Here is a 16,740-nt window from a genome sequence, read left to right as displayed (position 1 = left end):
TAAATCTTCCATAATTGCTGCAAGTTCCAGTATAATAATCAAATTACATTTATGTTCAAGTGGAGAAACATTACACAAAAAAGCTAAATGTAATTAACTTCTAAACACAAAGCTGCCAAGCAGAAGACTAAATGCTCAATTTGCTTTCCTCTTATTGATCAATTAAGGGCAGACTGATCATGGGATTAAACATTCAATTCTCCATATTTGCAGTGTTTTCTGCATGACAGAATTTGTAATTATTTCTTCTTTCACATTTTAAAAAACTCTGAAGTTTCATTTACATGCAGTCTATGTTTCCTACACTTGTTTTGCTATGCCCTAAGTGGTAGACTAAATCACAATTCTAGAAGGGAAAAATATATTCTAAGGTTTTTATATTTTCAAGTTTAACACACATTGACTTTTGAGGGATTATTAAGACAGATAAACATGTAGAACTTGAGAAAAATAAATAAATAGACAAATTAATGGGGCATGGAACAATCATCTACTTGAGGGGTAGACATATCAATGAGGGAAAGCAATTATTCAAAGTAACATAAGAAACTACAACTATGGTAAAATAGGTAGAAATAGCAAACCATATATATATAAAATATAATTTTAAGCCAATATCTTAAAGTGATGGTGAGTTCAGGATTTAAGACCTCCATTATCTCCAAAAAAGTAAAGTTTACAAATAACGGAATGCCTTAAAACAGTAAGAAAGGGTTATGTAGCCGCACAGCTCAACGAACTCAGAGAACTACTGCTGGCAGCTCTGCAGAACTTACGCTTAGGTGAGCCTGAGTCTTTTTGAGGGGTAGGGAGCATATACATCTTAAGAGACCCATTAAACTTCACAAAGAATCTAGTCATATTTAAAGAGACTGGGGCATAAAAGATTTAAAACGAGTAGATCCTAAATGTTGAAATTATTCTGTTGTTTGAACTCTTCCAGCCTAAAAATAGGAAATGTTTAATACAGCAATGGGTAAGGATATAACATTTAACAAACCCAGTGGAAGTAAATTTCATATATCCAACCGAGCAAATGTATATAAAGAACAACACATACACATTACAAGAGAAAAATCCCCACCCTTGCAAAATCTTTAACAAAATTCAAAACCAAAACCAAGCAAAAAAAAAAGCAGCAGCACTAACAGTCTTCATTCTTTACTCGTATGTTAAAATCAGCAGATTTTAGATAAGCATTTTAAACATACCAGAATCTGCAGAAATACAGAACAAAGCAAAAACTAGTGGTAATTTGCAGCCATGCTTCTGAAATACAAGGGCAAGTCAAAATCTAATTAGTACATGCTAACTATACAATTATCCTATCCTTTAATTAAAAACTTATAAAGACTTCCAGGTGGTATAGGCTGAGAAAAGCTTGGCCTCTAATTTTCTGTTCTTTAGAGAGTTAATGGAATCTAAATTTATGACTACTTCCCATTTAAGGCAATATTTGCATCTCTTTATGTCTTACTATTTATCATGTACACACATTTAAAAAAATAATAGAAAATAAATTAAAAGACTTTATAAAGATGAAAGATTATATAGTTGAAATTCAGTCACTTGTCATTCAGTGAACATTTCCAAAAAACCTTCGCTAATAGCTGGTTAAAATAAATACATCAAAAGATTATTTAGCCACAATCATAATGCCAAAAATTAATAAAAGAGGAATCAGACTCTTCCCCAATATAGATGATGACTGACAGTGCTAAAGAGAGCAAAAGGGCCACAATGTTCATATCACAATACATCTGGAAGCTTATATTTAAATGAAACACAAAAAAACAATTGGGTCTGGAAGAGAACACAGAAAATCTGAAATGCCTTTAAGTGAAATAACCTGGAAAAGATAGTGTGATATGCCACAGGGAAATTTTCACATAACATTTAAATGGCTTTATGTTAAATAAAAGGCTGAGGCTGCCTCTAAAAACCCCATCCAGCTCAAGAAGCATTCCTCTGCTACAACCTACTACACGCAGAGCCAATACAAATCTCTCGTGCAGTGTGATGAAGGCTGAGCTGATGGGATGCATCAGGGCCACAACACAGCCCTCTGTGGAGATTTCAGCGCAGCGCTGTGACACCCAGTAAACCCTGAAAAAGACTGACTTTAAACAGACAGACTTCAAAGATGTTTACAGATCACCAGGGACCATTCCCACTCATGAATCCCTCAGGATCATTTTAAAATAACACTAAACACCTGAGAAAAACTCAGAAGGCTCAAACCCAAGAAAATAATATTAAAAAGGAATCTCTCATTGCAAACTAATTTTATGTTTACTGACTTTTCTAATGGTAGCAGTGCTTATTTCAAATTTTTAACACCATCCTTTCCCTATGCAGTGATCAGTAGTTCATTCCAAAGGGCTGAAATTTGGCTATAAGTATGTATTCAAACTGAGAATCTGCAGCCTGCCCCTCGTGCCACTTCTATGGTTGGAACAGACTTACTCTGATGTCACCGGTAACCTGCAAGTCACTGTGACCTGTAATTTCTTTAAAAACTGTTAAAGTCCTTCCTTTGTACTAGGTGGGAGTTTATAAACAATGAAAAACTAGCAAACAGAACAGAGCTCTAAGACATTGCATTCAGCTGACTAATTCCAACTTCAGCAACAGTCCAAACAGCTTACAAACAAGCCAATTCTCACCAGTTGAATAAGCAGGCTAATTAGGTCCATCAGGGGTTTATTGATGAGCAGAAGGTCTTCAGCAGCCTGTGTGTCCCCTCTTGTGCCAGATTTCTGTGCCTTAATATGATGAGAAAAAAAAAAAGCAATCTTGGGTGCCTGTTTTCTTATAAGAAACAAATTAGGTCCGTTAGGTGGTCAAAGTTTGAATGGAAGTTTGAAGGAGACTTAAGACACTTTTCTAGTTAAGTATTCCTGGGCTCCCAATGAGCAGTTACGCTCCCTCTGTAACAATAACCACAAAGCAAAGGCGACTCATGCAGTCATACCCACTCTGCACACGCTGGATATACTGACCTACACGACGTTTCTTCAGCAAAATGCTCTACACTCTGTAAGGAAAACATCTTTCTAAAGCCATAAACGTTTTACATATTTGTATCCTCTTTCAACATTTTAACATTAAAGTTCAACTATATTTTTTTCCTTTATCAGGAACGATTTAAAATGCAACTCAAAACAAGAAAATCAAGATGACTGAAAAGTTAGGATTCTCAGCAATCATGTCCAGTTTTGCCTTTTTGATTCACACTGTATCCTGAAAGATGCATAACACAGTAATTTCAATTGGTTTTGAAATAGAAATAATAAAATCTTCAAGCGACCAAAGTCTGTGATAAGATCTGCTACTACTTGCAGTTCTGACCATTGTCACCGCCCCTCATCGAAACACACTGCCATCCTAGGCAGTGCTGTTTATGATCCATCCCTGTGCCAGGACACCAGGAAAGCTCTGCTTGCAAGATTTTTCATTTAACTTCATTGTCTTGCACCAGCTTTGGACTATGACCCTCCATGGGTCCAAGCTGCTAGAGGAAAATGTAAACACTTTGTCTAAAGAACACATTTAAAAATAATTTTGTGTTGTGTTTCATTTAAAGCTCAATCCTAAAACTATCATCCAAGTGTAACACCTGAGGATTTTCATTTGATTAAGTGAACACAGAAGCTGAACTCCACTGTTGATACTGATTAGTTGAAAGGATAATGCCTTTCTTCTGGAAAGATTTTTGAAATAAAAGAGATCTGAAAAGCTGTTTCTCCAGGTAATAAGACACATTTGTATGTCCCTCACTGAGATTCACCACAATGACCTGGAACGCTGAAGTCCAAGAAGAGCAAAAAGACATAGTTCTGGTTAGTGCTTGGATGAGCAGACAGGCATCCTCCATCAGGGATGTTTGACTACTTTCTCTAACTTTTATATATTTAATGGTTTCGGAAAAAGAATGAACAGTATCACTAAAGGAATTATACTTTATATATGTATATAAAGAATACACGCTACCCTGTGCTTAAACCTACATTAAATCACTAAATAGAGTTCACGTCTCAAATCAAGATTGCCAATTACTTTCAACTACTGTGGATCACCCGTAGAACATGACATGATGAAACTGCTCCAAAACACACATGCAAATTAATCTGAACCTTTGCACCATTTCCATTAAAACACAAGTACTTGGACGACAGAGAGCAAACCCTTGAATGAAGCTGGATAGTTATCAGCAACATTCAGCATCAAGTACTGAAATACAAAGGGAAAGTGGTGTCAAGTTTTGCTTATGCAGTTGGATAAGGTTATCACCTTATATATAAAAAGTTAAATAAAAAGGATTCAAGTGGAGCTAGTACCATCTGTAAAAGTCAATTTAAGCCTCAAAAATGAGAAAACTTGATCCTCTTCTTCTAGTTCTATTTTAGAAGGTATCTTATTCAGAAGATCCCTATAAAAACAGTCCAAGAATATTTGTTATCACTATAGTGATGCATTTAGTGAGACAGGGTAGTGGAATATCATGTATATGCATGCTAAATAGTAGTTACCATCTAATGGTCATCATTCAATAGGGCATGTGACCTGAGGCAGCTGTAGAATCCACAGGGACCCCCAGATGAGCATGGTCAAGACAAGTATGCCAAGGCAAGTAACATCACTGTAAAATTAGTTTTACAGGTGTACAGGACAAAGCTATCTTAAAAAATCAGTTTTCCAGCTGCCTTTTGTTACCCATTAGCCTTCCAGAGCAAAGATGATTACTGTGACTAGCGTTGGACAAAACTGGAGCTGGAGTTTCATTGCATCAATCAACTGATGCATTCAAGCAAAGCCAGAACAGAATTTGGCTTTGAATGTATTTAATTTTGTATCTAAATAAAAATCACCAGTTTCACCAACATTACTAATCTACGTGCAAGATCCCCTTTCCTCATGTGTCCTCCAGTATAACTGGCCTTACTACTGCTGCATGGAGCATTAAGTACAGAACATATCTCTCTGTGGTTACATGAGGTGATGCCAATAATATGACAATCAACAATTAGCCTACAAAATTTGACTTACAAAGTGATTCTTAGATGAGAGGCCCATTACAGAGCCTATTAAGAGAAGACTCAAAAAAGACACAGTATTGTACCATCAGATCTAAATTAAGTTTCTTCCAAAATTTTTTTAAAAAACCCAAAATCCTCTCAATTAATTATCTAGTTGATAACATAACTGATCATGTAAATTTGTGTAGGGAAAAAAAAGAGTGCTTAATTTCAAACACCTACTTCATACATTAAACGTCCTTAAAACAAACAAACAAAAAACTCCAAACCAAAGCAAAAAAGCAACCAACCCACAGAGAAGGACCTTTTCATAATAAAGCAGCCATGTCCTGAAAGACAATACAACCTGCTGCAATCTTCTGAATCTCTGTCCTCTAGGTATGCTAGACCTAATAGGCTTCCCTGTACTTCAGCAGATAATCCCAAGACCATCAAAAATCTAACATGAAGAGTATGTGGTGTTGTTTGCAGCCTAAATACAGATGTTACTTCCACTTGACTAGCTTAGAAATTTGGCAGATCATTTAAAAACAAAGCAAATATTGCTAGTTTAACATCAAGTTTTAAAAAAGATGAATGCTTCTTCTTGTTTTGTTTTTAAGAGAACTATGTTCAATTTTTTTAATAATATCTTTTTTTACTCCATTTTTGAGAAGGAAGATGTCCCTCGATGGGAGCTATGATTTGCAGTGGTTCAAACAAACTGGGAAGACAAACCAAGCAGCGTAAGAGAGGAAATACTTCTATCAGTGCATATATAAAGATTACATATGCCCTTCAAGTACAGTAATCACAAGTGATTTATAATAAAAATATGTTTTTTACGAAGTAATCTTTTTCTTTTAAAATTAATGGAAGAAAAATGTTTCAAACTATCACTGAGCAAACATTGAATTAAGCTACTTCTAGAGTACAGAAACAAAACAGTCAACTAGGATCTGTGTTTCCAGCACAAAGTGAGGCTAGTATAGATATTCTAGCCAGGAACTACACGAAACAGTGAGATGAAGTTGAAAAAGATGCGCTTTTCTCTTTCCACCACACTAACAATGCAATAAAATCAAAACAGTGTTGATTTTGTTATTAGGATAACATGAAGTCATCTAAAAATTGTTTAAGATGGTGATGCACCCAGGAAATAAATTCCATACCTGTAAAGTCTGGCGCACAACATTTGCTGTATACATCAGCATGCAGTGCAAAATGTCAAGCAAGGACAGAAGCAGTGCATTTGCTGTCTTGGTGCTGCTTTTATCATCTGTCTCCAAGTACAGAGTCCCAGTTTCTATTAGGAGATTACAGATATGATGAGCCAGTCCTACACAGAAAGTGAGACACAAAAAAAGAAATTGACTATCAGGTAAAGAACAATGTGGAAGGTAGCCTAGTTAAAAATAATAGATTAGAATAAAAACAAATTTCACATACATTATGAATATTTATTAAGTTTCCTCTTTTTCACCATTATGATAATTACCTCCTCTCCTATTCTGTTTGGAGAAGCTCACAGAGTTAAATTGATACAATCAAATTGCTAACTGCATGAAAAATTATGTAACATTCATTAAATAAAGACACACTTTTCTGTCGCATGCTGGTACACACATCTCCTTCACAACACTCCTGATCACAAGAATTAAGCCATTTCTCCAGGCTGTTTCAAAATGACACATCAAGGTCAAAGCCTAAAGTTTCTTTCTTAACTGGCCCTTCAATTACAACCTTCCCTATATGCTTTAATTGTAGAATTGAAAGTGTTATGCTTAACATATTCAGAAGAGCATTATAAATTAAATACTGAATACTAATCTTAAAATGTTATTAAGTTTTGTTTGACCAATGGCAGTAAAAAGTTTCCTGAAAATACCTTGTTGTTAAGAACCTTTCAAGCTCCTTTGGAATTTACCAACATCAGCTCCTGTAGCTTGCTTAATCCGCAAATCAATTGACATATCAGAAAAAAAATTAACCCATTTTAGGGCAACATCAATTCAATTCAGAATCTTTCTTACTTTCAAAGTGACTGAGTTTATTATATTTGATCTTAATGTTTTTCTTTCAGAGTTTCATAAGGAATTAAAGATACTTTGTTTCTCATCAAGAACATATTTATGTTTGTAAACCATCTTCTTTTAAACTGGCAATTAGCCATACTGTGACTTGGGTGCACATATGTAGTAACACTGCAGTACATTAGTATATTAGCTTCTAGACCCTATGAGTGTCAAAGATGACTGAAGCATTTCACTAGTTTCACCGAAGTAAAAAGCTTGCTTTTAGAAGTTCTTTTAAAAAGCTATTGTGTATATTTCTACAAACATCAGTACAAGATTAAAGCGAGACACTGCAGAACACAATACATAATTACACCATTCAGCTTTTGAGAGTAGTCAACTCCATGGACTGTTGAAACATTTTGGTTTTCAAAGATGCCCCATCAGTTAACTAAACTTAAGAATAAGGGTCCCCTATTCACGACCCTTAATACTTTCCTCAAGAAATTAAATACAAAACCATCCATTTTGAATACAGTTATGGGTCAGGGTCATTATGACTTGCAATCATCTTATATCTCTGTGTTTTTATGGCTACTAGCATTATTCTTTCACAACAGTTTAATTGATGGACTACAGCTCAGGCTAAGCTTTGAATTTCCTGGAGTTTTGTCTGCATAAACCAAACTCAAAATTATATCAATCTAATCTCACACACTTAATTTCCTTCTCCTTTTTTTAAAGTACCATTTCTGCTGCAGCTCTGAACACTTCATACAAAAATGAGATAGCATGCAGAGACACATTTAAGTGATGTCACCAATACCCAACAAGAAATAAAAAACCCAGACATGATTGTATGCCTACCCAATACAAAACTTGTGGCTATTCTATGCCTTTTTTCACCAGGCTAAATTAGAATAAACCTAAGAAAACAATCCAGTAGGAGCTGGCCCCTATCAAAGTGATGCCTGCAAAACTGCCTACAGGATTATGTCCCAAGTACACTCTGTGTCCCCCGTATATGACCACAAAACCCACAGCCACATCAAAATGAATGAGTCACCCTAGTATTTCTAGATGGCTTACATACAACCCTTAAGACAGTGACTTGGAGATGAAGGCCTCTTCCAAATGAAGGCATTGTATGGGTCATCATCAATAATTTTTTAAGGCAGCAGTCCTTTCTGCATGTATAGCACGAAGTAAGGAATGGCTAGTAGTGAACAAAACAACAGGATCCATGACTGATCCGCAATCCTTTCCCCAACTTTGAAAAGAACAACTTGTTTATTCCCTTGACGTACCAGCCTGAGTCTCACAAACTGCCTCATTTCTGCCTTTTGGTGGACGGGGAGGTGAACCGAACACTCAACTTTCTCCCCAGCCATTGAGACATGAATAATATAATCACCTAGTTTTTATTCTCTTGAAGTATTTCCATCCTAAGAGTATGCATATTAGCAACCCTGCCTCCAAACACCTGAAATACATCAGAACATTCACATTTACTTAGTGAATTAAAACATCAGCATCAGTGGATTTTGCATAGGTAGGTACATGCTCACATAAAGTTCTAAGTAGAGAGATATGCTCATTCGATTTGGAAATCTTGGGGGGAAAAACCCCAAACTTTACCTGGACTTACAATACCTTTGGAACACATCAAAACTTTATAATAAAGACATCTCAGGTAAAACACTAGTGCAAAATGTTCCTTCACGCACTGCACGATTCATACAGAAACTTGATGAACACTTGGTTCCACAGATAAAAGAATAAAACAGACAGACCTCTTGGCCAAGTAAATAAAGTTCCAGACACACTCTTTAAAATACTTCATTGTATCACAACAAAATAAAAATCGGAGGCCACAATTGTAGGCATGTAAATATACTCCCTGCTTACACCACAAGACAAAATACACATTCTTTGTCCTCAGAAGAGAAAGTTCAGAAGCTAGTATAATTTACGGTGACCATGACAAAATTCAATAGACGTTTAACAGCCTTGGCCACTGGCACCGTGACCAGTATACTCAGAAGGTAGCTATAAAAATTGACCAGTATGTCTCAGCATTCCAAAAACTGAATCCCAAAACAGACAGCCTGAAAAAAGAGGATGCAATTCTAAAAAAACAGGAAATTGTATTCATAATTCAGTAAATCATAATACAAAAATTGCATTTGGATCTCTAAATTTCAGATACATTGAAGATTTTCTCCCAAATCTTACAACCACCTCAAGAACCACATTCATCTTACTTTCCAAGACAGCCTAAACCAATATTTATCTTTTAAAACTTCAGATAGGGTACTTCTGAGTCACACTTAACAGACATAAATTTCTTATGCAGCAATTCTCAACTCTTCATTGGAAAGTAAAACAGACCCTGATTCAAAATGTACACCCCATGCGCTCCTGAACTTTGAAAGCGGTGGTCCGGAATCTAGATTCTGTTTCATAGAGAAGGCTAAACCCATTTAAATTGAGGAAGATTGTTCTTCTGAGAAAACTACATATTTTTAAGTATTCTGGTACTTTTGGGTATATTGGTAATAGTAGACTTTCTCAAGAGGAAAGTGTTAGTGGCAGTTTACATGGGTTGAAGTAATGCATCATAATTTCTTTCAGCTAGGCATTTCTTATTAAGATAATTAAGTAAAAACTTATTTAATTTACTACAGATTTTTTGTTACTCTAGTGATTTGCACATTTCAGCAGTTAAAACATATCACATCATATAGCTATTGTTACAGTTTAAATTTATTACAATACTTCACAGTGCACTAGTCATGCCTTATATTTATTTGTAAAAGGAGGATCTTCACAATATCAAGCCTCAGTACAGTTCTCTGGTATTCAAATTTTGCCGAAAAATAAGGCAAAACTTGGGTTTTGTATTCGATTTATTGTGTTTAGAAATTAGTGTAACTGGAATTAAACAAATAACTTGTTCTAACTGCAGTTCAAGATTCATAATATGTATCAAAAGAACTGCATCCAAAATTCCTAGCCAAGTTTTACAGCATTTGACAAACACAGTGTTCACAGCAGAGTATGTCTCCTGCCTAGAGACCCCTGCAATGAACTGAACACATCGCTAATAGCATTTTATGAATGTGGATGTGAAGTGATGACTATGCTTGTGTTTTACAAATCTTTTCAAAAGATAAAAGGAGTCTTTTCGCCCATGATACAGCTAAACGGACAGAATGTGCCATGATACCTTCTGGAATGAAAGCAGAGGGGAGATATTTTATTCTCACCTATTAGCAAGATGGATAAAGGAAAAGAAATCTTCACTTCCAAATCATATGAAACATCAAAGGACAGCCTAGGAAGCAATCTTCTAGGCAATCCTTTCATGCCTACCAGCAATTAGAGCATTCAACAAACCTGTCTGCTTCCAGCCGAAGCAAATGTTAGAGCAGGTGCACTTCCTCCGAACAATGCCACGGTGCAGCCAAGCAGCCAGCAGCAAAACCTGCAGCCTGGCAAAAAGGTTTCTCTTTGTTCCTTTTGACACGTTGCGCTCTGGAGAGCTGTTTTTCCCATTTGTATCATACCTACACAACTGACTCCCTAGGGATATTACCAAATATATATTCACTAGACTTTTCTTCCTCCTTTTACTTACAGAGTACACCTGCTCAGGTTTTGTTTTCGGTTTGTTGTTGGGTTTTTTAAAATCACTCAATAACAAATAGGGAACTAGAAATGATATCACCACGCTAACTAGAAAACGTATTTCATTTTCTTTTTAATGTTACTCATAAAACGCAATAGTATTGCTAAGGAGAAACACAGGACTCTAGTCTGATAGATTCTTTCACACAGGAATTAGCCCCTCAGTACCTGCGCACTTAAGATAATACATCATGTCATAAAAATTCTTCATAAAACCTGGTTTAACTACATAAACCTGAGATTTAATTTGCATTCTTTGCATCTCAGCCCTAACACTCAAGGTTTCCTGGGTTTCCTGTTTTGAACAACTGAGAACAGGCAACATAAAGCAAATGGTATCTTTAGGGTAATGGCATTTTTAAAAGAGACTTGTTGCTTTTATTGTTATTTTTGTTCATTATTTGTTACTGTTTATGTTTTAGGAACTATTTGTGTTAGTACTATAATACTGTGGGAAGAATAAACTAGGACAGAAAATCAGATCACCACTGATTTCAAGATTTGGTGAGTTATGAATGTCAGATCAAGTGGAAAGAAAACGATAGGTCTGATGAACGCATCCATTGCATGACCGCTGCCCTGAAAATTATTTTCTATTCTGATCTTAAAAATGAATAGCATCTAAAGAAGAAAATTTTGTACATATTGGATAGTCTATTCCTAGTACCAGGACAGTGACTACACATTTCGTGATTGAATAAATAATCACTAGGTTTAAGGAACAAAAATCTCATTTGAACTTGTCACACTGCAGTAGTCAAGGCTCTCCAGAGCTTCCCTTTGTGGGAAGAGTCTGTGGCTCCACTTTTCCTACACAGACGGCAGGCAGGGAGTGCACCAATGATGCCCGAGCCAGCAGCCCTGCCCTTACGTGCAGGAAAATGGATGTGGTGGGAATACAACAAGCAGGGAAGAAAAGCCAGTTATCACCCTTCGCTACAACTAGGTTGGAAGTAGAGTGGGAATTACTACTCTGTTATCTTGAGCGTGGATGCCCGAGAGAACTACAGACCTGACATTCTTCTCAGTGGAAAGATTTTTCTGCTTTGAGTCAGACAAAGCGCAGCACAGCTCTGCTTCGCTTTCTCTGGACTGGCAATGTTCAGCAGTTATTGTTGGAAGGCAGCTTATAGGTGGCATCTTTCCTTGTGAAGAAAGAAGGCAGAACTGATGACTCCCCAGGGAACCACGTCAAATTCTACTCAGCCTAAGAGAATCCTGCCAACCCAGAAATTTACTTTCTTCTAAAGTTTAATCTACGGAACAAACATGTAGGTGATTAAGACCAACAGGTGTACAGAACAGCCAGCTAAGAGATAGAAAACCAAGCGGATTCTCTCATTAAAAAAAAAAAGTATCTGAGTGTAATAAAAGATAGTAAAAATGCAACCCGAACAATTGAGAAATAATAAAATCACATACTGTTGAATATGCTTGACTGGTCAATACAAAAATTGTAAAATATAACAAATTATAACAACTCGGCTAGACTGTGGTTGTTCTGTATAAAAAGAGGAGTATTTCTGAAAGTATCTGATCCCTTGGGAGTTCCTGATTTGCTGCTGCTTTTGGAAATGAAAAAAGAACAAAAAAAAAAAAGTTTCCCATCTTAGAATCTCGTTAAGGTTTCTGTGACAACATTTGAACTGAATTCAAGATTTTGTGTCAGATTGGCTCAACTATACTATAATTAATGCAGAAAAGATATCCAAGCCAAAACCAAGTTCACAGCACATGTGGGTACATAGCATTAAAGTTTTGAAGGCAGAGGATTTTATTCTAGACAAGATTTACAGACATGGTCCTCATTCCTAGGAGTATAACTCATCGAACATGAACACAAACTTGTTCAACAGGGATGGAATAAAGGATCGGAAGGTAACTTTCTCTGGAAAATAATTATAAAAACATCCAGATGCTTTCTAGTTCTATCAGAAAAAAATATCCAAAAGCTATAGGAGCAAATACTACATAACTATGGACTGTAATGATGTTCAGGGGATCTATTCACAGTGTTGATGAGACATTAATAGTGTCTCATGTCAGCAGTCAGGTTTGATTTGTTTGGGTACCATGCTGTTGGCACCACAGTCTCTAGAGATTCTACCTGGTTCTTAGGTTAAGTAGCTGAGAATAATCACTTACTACAAAAAGGTAAGTGAAAAACTTGTTAACAAAAGGTAGGATCCACTGAAGACCTACACACAAACTTTAAACGCTCATATCAAGCGGCTTATGAGACTGGACATAAAAGAAACATTAAAAATTATTTATTCAAATTAAAATTTTGTTCTTCAGAGATGAAGTTTAGTACCCAGCATAGTCATAAGAATTGCTGCTGGTTCTGTCACTAATGTGTATGTTATATACATCACAAATAGGCTGCTTTTTTGTTAATGAGGGAGCATAAGGCCCTTGATGCACATGAAATAGAATGCATCATCCCAAGAGGTAACTGACAATACACAAAGTACAATGCTAAGGCTGTGACAGACGTGCATTTGTAGACAGCTTTGTTGATGGCAAACACTGGTTCTTCCCAGGTGTTTGCTGGTGATCAGTTGTTGGAGGCTGTTACTCCTACAACTGCATGTGTGCATGCGTGAGCCAGAGATGATGAGAATACTGCCTGGCCTCCCCTGACAAGCCGTGCTAGGCTGCTTCACACTGTTTGCATGGGCAGCCTGCACGAGCCCATCTGACTTGGCTTGAAGCAGGCTCACACACTCCAATGACCCTTCTAGCTGGAAGACCTGGGGAGGAAGGAAGGTGGATGTGATACAATGACTTCACAGGGTATGCGTGTCAAATATTTCTGTCCCCAATTGTGCATATATTAAACACCTAACTTGCATTCTTTTCATACGGATTTCACCATTTTTGTTGATACAGTCTCTCAATACAGCAATTCTGTAGTACTCGCAAGCACAACCTTCCATCACAAACAAACAAAAAATATAAATAAATCAAGACTGTAATAATACAAAATCACATTGTATGGACTGACTATTATTGCTGCTATTAAGCAAACTCTGTAGCAGCTTTCCAGTTAGATATTTTTCCTCATATGTTAGAGATACATTAGAGCTTGTAGTCCATTTTATAAAGCACAGTAATTCTACAGGACCCTGTACTTCAAGTCAGATCCTGATACATCCTACTTCATTCCTTAAAAGGCATCAACTAAAACAAAATCTATTGGCTTTGTTAGACAGGTGTTAAATAATGCTTAGGGAGATTTTCCAAACAGCAGGTTTTAATTATCTGCATGAGGAACAAGAACATCTAACAGGACACCTTACTCTTTCAGAAGCAACAGTCTTTCAAACCTCCTTTAAAACTAGCCTGAGATATTAATGGTTGTTGCTTCACAGCCACATGGAAGAACCTCTGCCTTCACATTGCGAATTAATATATAGCATATGCTTCTTAGAAAAACAAAGGCTTCATAAAGTCCTCAAATTAATGGCAGAAATTAGACAAAACGTTCTTCAGTAGATTAAAATCTGTTATTTTGTTAGATTAGGAATTCTTTGCATTCAGCAAGACTCAGAGTCAGCAAAGATTCAAAGACTTTTGACTTACTGCTCAGAAAGATCAAGCCAGCAACAACTACCATGTGATAAAATACAGGGGGAATTTATATCTAGGGCTTAATTTAGAACTAGAAATTCTTCTAAAGAGATTGCTATTTTAATAATAGACTTCCTGTCACACAAGATTAAATCCTGTTTATCTACTTCAAATATCTTAATGTGCTTCTGCTTTGGCATCAACTTTCCCTTCTACCAAAATCCTTGAGAGACCACATTCAAACTTTGAGAGCTGCCTTTTGAACAAAACCTGTACAAACCAGATATGAACAGCCTCAGAATGCAGATACAGCCCTGAACTGTTGTCACAAATTGACAGCATTCAACAGCTTTGAACAACTTTACCACCACTAATTGCACTAGTTAGGCCTTCAAGAGTCCCTGGACTGACAGTGATCAGGACCAATGAACCTTGGCTTCAGAAAATTCTCTGAAGTTTTCAGTTTCAAACTGCAGAAATAAAATACAGTTGACTACTGTTCCCACATATAGTCAGCAAAGAATAAGGGTAAAAAGTCTACACATTTCCCTACTGAAGTCATGCTCTGTAACAAAAGATGCTAAATATTTTTTCCTACCCCGCTTGGTCTATTTACATCAGTCTTCCATAGGATGAAAACTTACAGGGCACAATTGCTTGGATTTTTGGAAGTGATGCTTGGATGCTTGGAAGTGACAGCCTTCTACAATTGTTACAACTAGACCAAAGAACAAAAGCAATGGCTAGGGTATCCGCTCAGTGCAGTTTGCTGCTGGTTATTACAAAAACCCTGAATCTCAGCCAGTTTCCTGCGTTACATCCTGCGTTATTCATTAGTTAAGTTTACAACAGAAATAAAACCTGACAACTAGTAATTGCAACTGTCCAAGGTGGCCTTGATATATTTACACTTACGTGATCAAAGGGCTTAAACAGAGGTCAGGGTGCTACACAATAGTAAATCTGGTTTTGCGGCTATGATCAGATTAAATTCTGTAGCCTTAAACCTACTCTGCTAGGTTAACCATTTTCCAAATACATGTTAAGATAACTTTGACCAGCAGACTCTCTAATTTGCTATCATCTAGCTGTACCAATAATGCCACATCTGATTAAATCTCTAAAATTTAACCACAGACTTTTCACCTCAGCTGTTATTATCCTTCCTAAGCGGCTCAGGCATATGTCTGGTTTTGTTTGCATGAATGCTTGTTCTACTTTAACCTATGCACGATTTTCAACCTTATCACTGGGGTCTTTGAGCTGGAACCCATCACACTGTGATCACACTGTCACCTCAGGCTTGACCAGAAGTGCCTTACCTAATACTTATCACTAGTACAACCTAGACCAACAGAGCCTTCATTTTCTGCCAGCACAGCTACTTGATCCCAACTATCTTGGCTTCAAAAGACTGCACTGAGTTAAGTCAGCTGGTACTACAGCTCAGCTTACTTGATCAAGAGGTAGCCCTGGCTCTGAAAGAACTGCAAGCCTGCATGTGTTTGAATACTGTGTTCCATACCCTGTCTCCCTTATCTGAACAGGACCCACACAACAGGAGCATGGGTTTACTGATACTGGGTTGTAGGCAGCTCGTACGTTTTCTATGCAGGTATACAGCCTGTGTATATGGTGGGTCAGAGTCTTGGGGAAACTTCTGTGTAAGCAGTGGAAGGAGATCACATGGAACACTTTGGTCTACTATGCTATCTTGGCACAAGCCATCCAGTTTTGAAATAAAACCAGTGAATAGTCCCCCACAACAAGCTGAACTGGATCTTGCCGCTTTAACTGAAAATCTGGATTCTGCTTTGTTCGAGGGCAACTAATTTCTTCAGTGGTGAAAAAGAAGATGAGAACATTGATATAACTACAGCGAGAGAGACGGCAACCGCAGAACAGAAAAGAGGGCTTTAGAGAGCCAGGACTTTTTCTTAAGGGAGTGCCCTGTGAAGATGTGCCACAGAACAGCAAAAGAAACTTAGTATGCAAGTTCTGGTTTAGTACCCATACTGGTACCGTAGAGTTAAATTTCTTCCCAGTAGCTTGTATGGGGCGATGCTTTGTATTTGTGCTGAGAACAGTGTGGATAGCACACTGATGTTTTAATTACAGCTCAGCAGTGCTTACATAGCATCAAGGGCTTTTCTACTCCCCACACTACCCAGCCAGTGAGCAGGTTGGAGGCGCACAAGAAGCTGGGAGGGGACAGAGCTGGGACAGCTGACCCCAGCTGACTAAAGGGGTATCCCATACCATGTAACACCATGTTCAGCCATAAAACTGGAGGGGAAGCTGGTAGGGGGACTGCTGCTCCCAGACTGGCTAGGCATTTGTTGGTTGACGGCGTGCAACCGTTTTCATTTACACTTGACCTTTTTGGGTTTTATTTTTCTCTCTCTTTGTGTTTTTGGGTTTTACCAAACCGCTGCTCTTTTCCT

The 16,740-nt window shown here is 37.2% G+C and overlaps 1 protein-coding gene across 2 annotated transcripts in view; it reads right to left on the bottom strand.

Annotated features, from left to right (window-relative positions):
• The window catches only part of ULK4 (unc-51 like kinase 4), a 249,721-nt gene that overhangs the window by 62,341 nt on the left and 170,640 nt on the right, over positions 1–16,740 (bottom strand). For both annotated transcript variants that reach the window (XM_056334570.1, XM_056334571.1), the window contains exons 33-34: positions 6,191–6,357; positions 2,667–2,765 (exon numbers count right to left, since the gene is read on the bottom strand). In XM_056334570.1, the coding sequence (XP_056190545.1) occupies positions 2,667–2,765; positions 6,191–6,357 (266 nt within the window). The remainder of the gene's footprint in view (positions 1–2,666; positions 2,766–6,190; positions 6,358–16,740) is intronic.

Source organism: Falco biarmicus, chromosome 4 (genome assembly GCF_023638135.1).
Source record: "Falco biarmicus isolate bFalBia1 chromosome 4, bFalBia1.pri, whole genome shotgun sequence".
Taxonomy (NCBI): Eukaryota; Metazoa; Chordata; class Aves; order Falconiformes; family Falconidae; genus Falco; species Falco biarmicus.
This window is presented reverse-complemented; position numbering and strand designations above follow the sequence as displayed.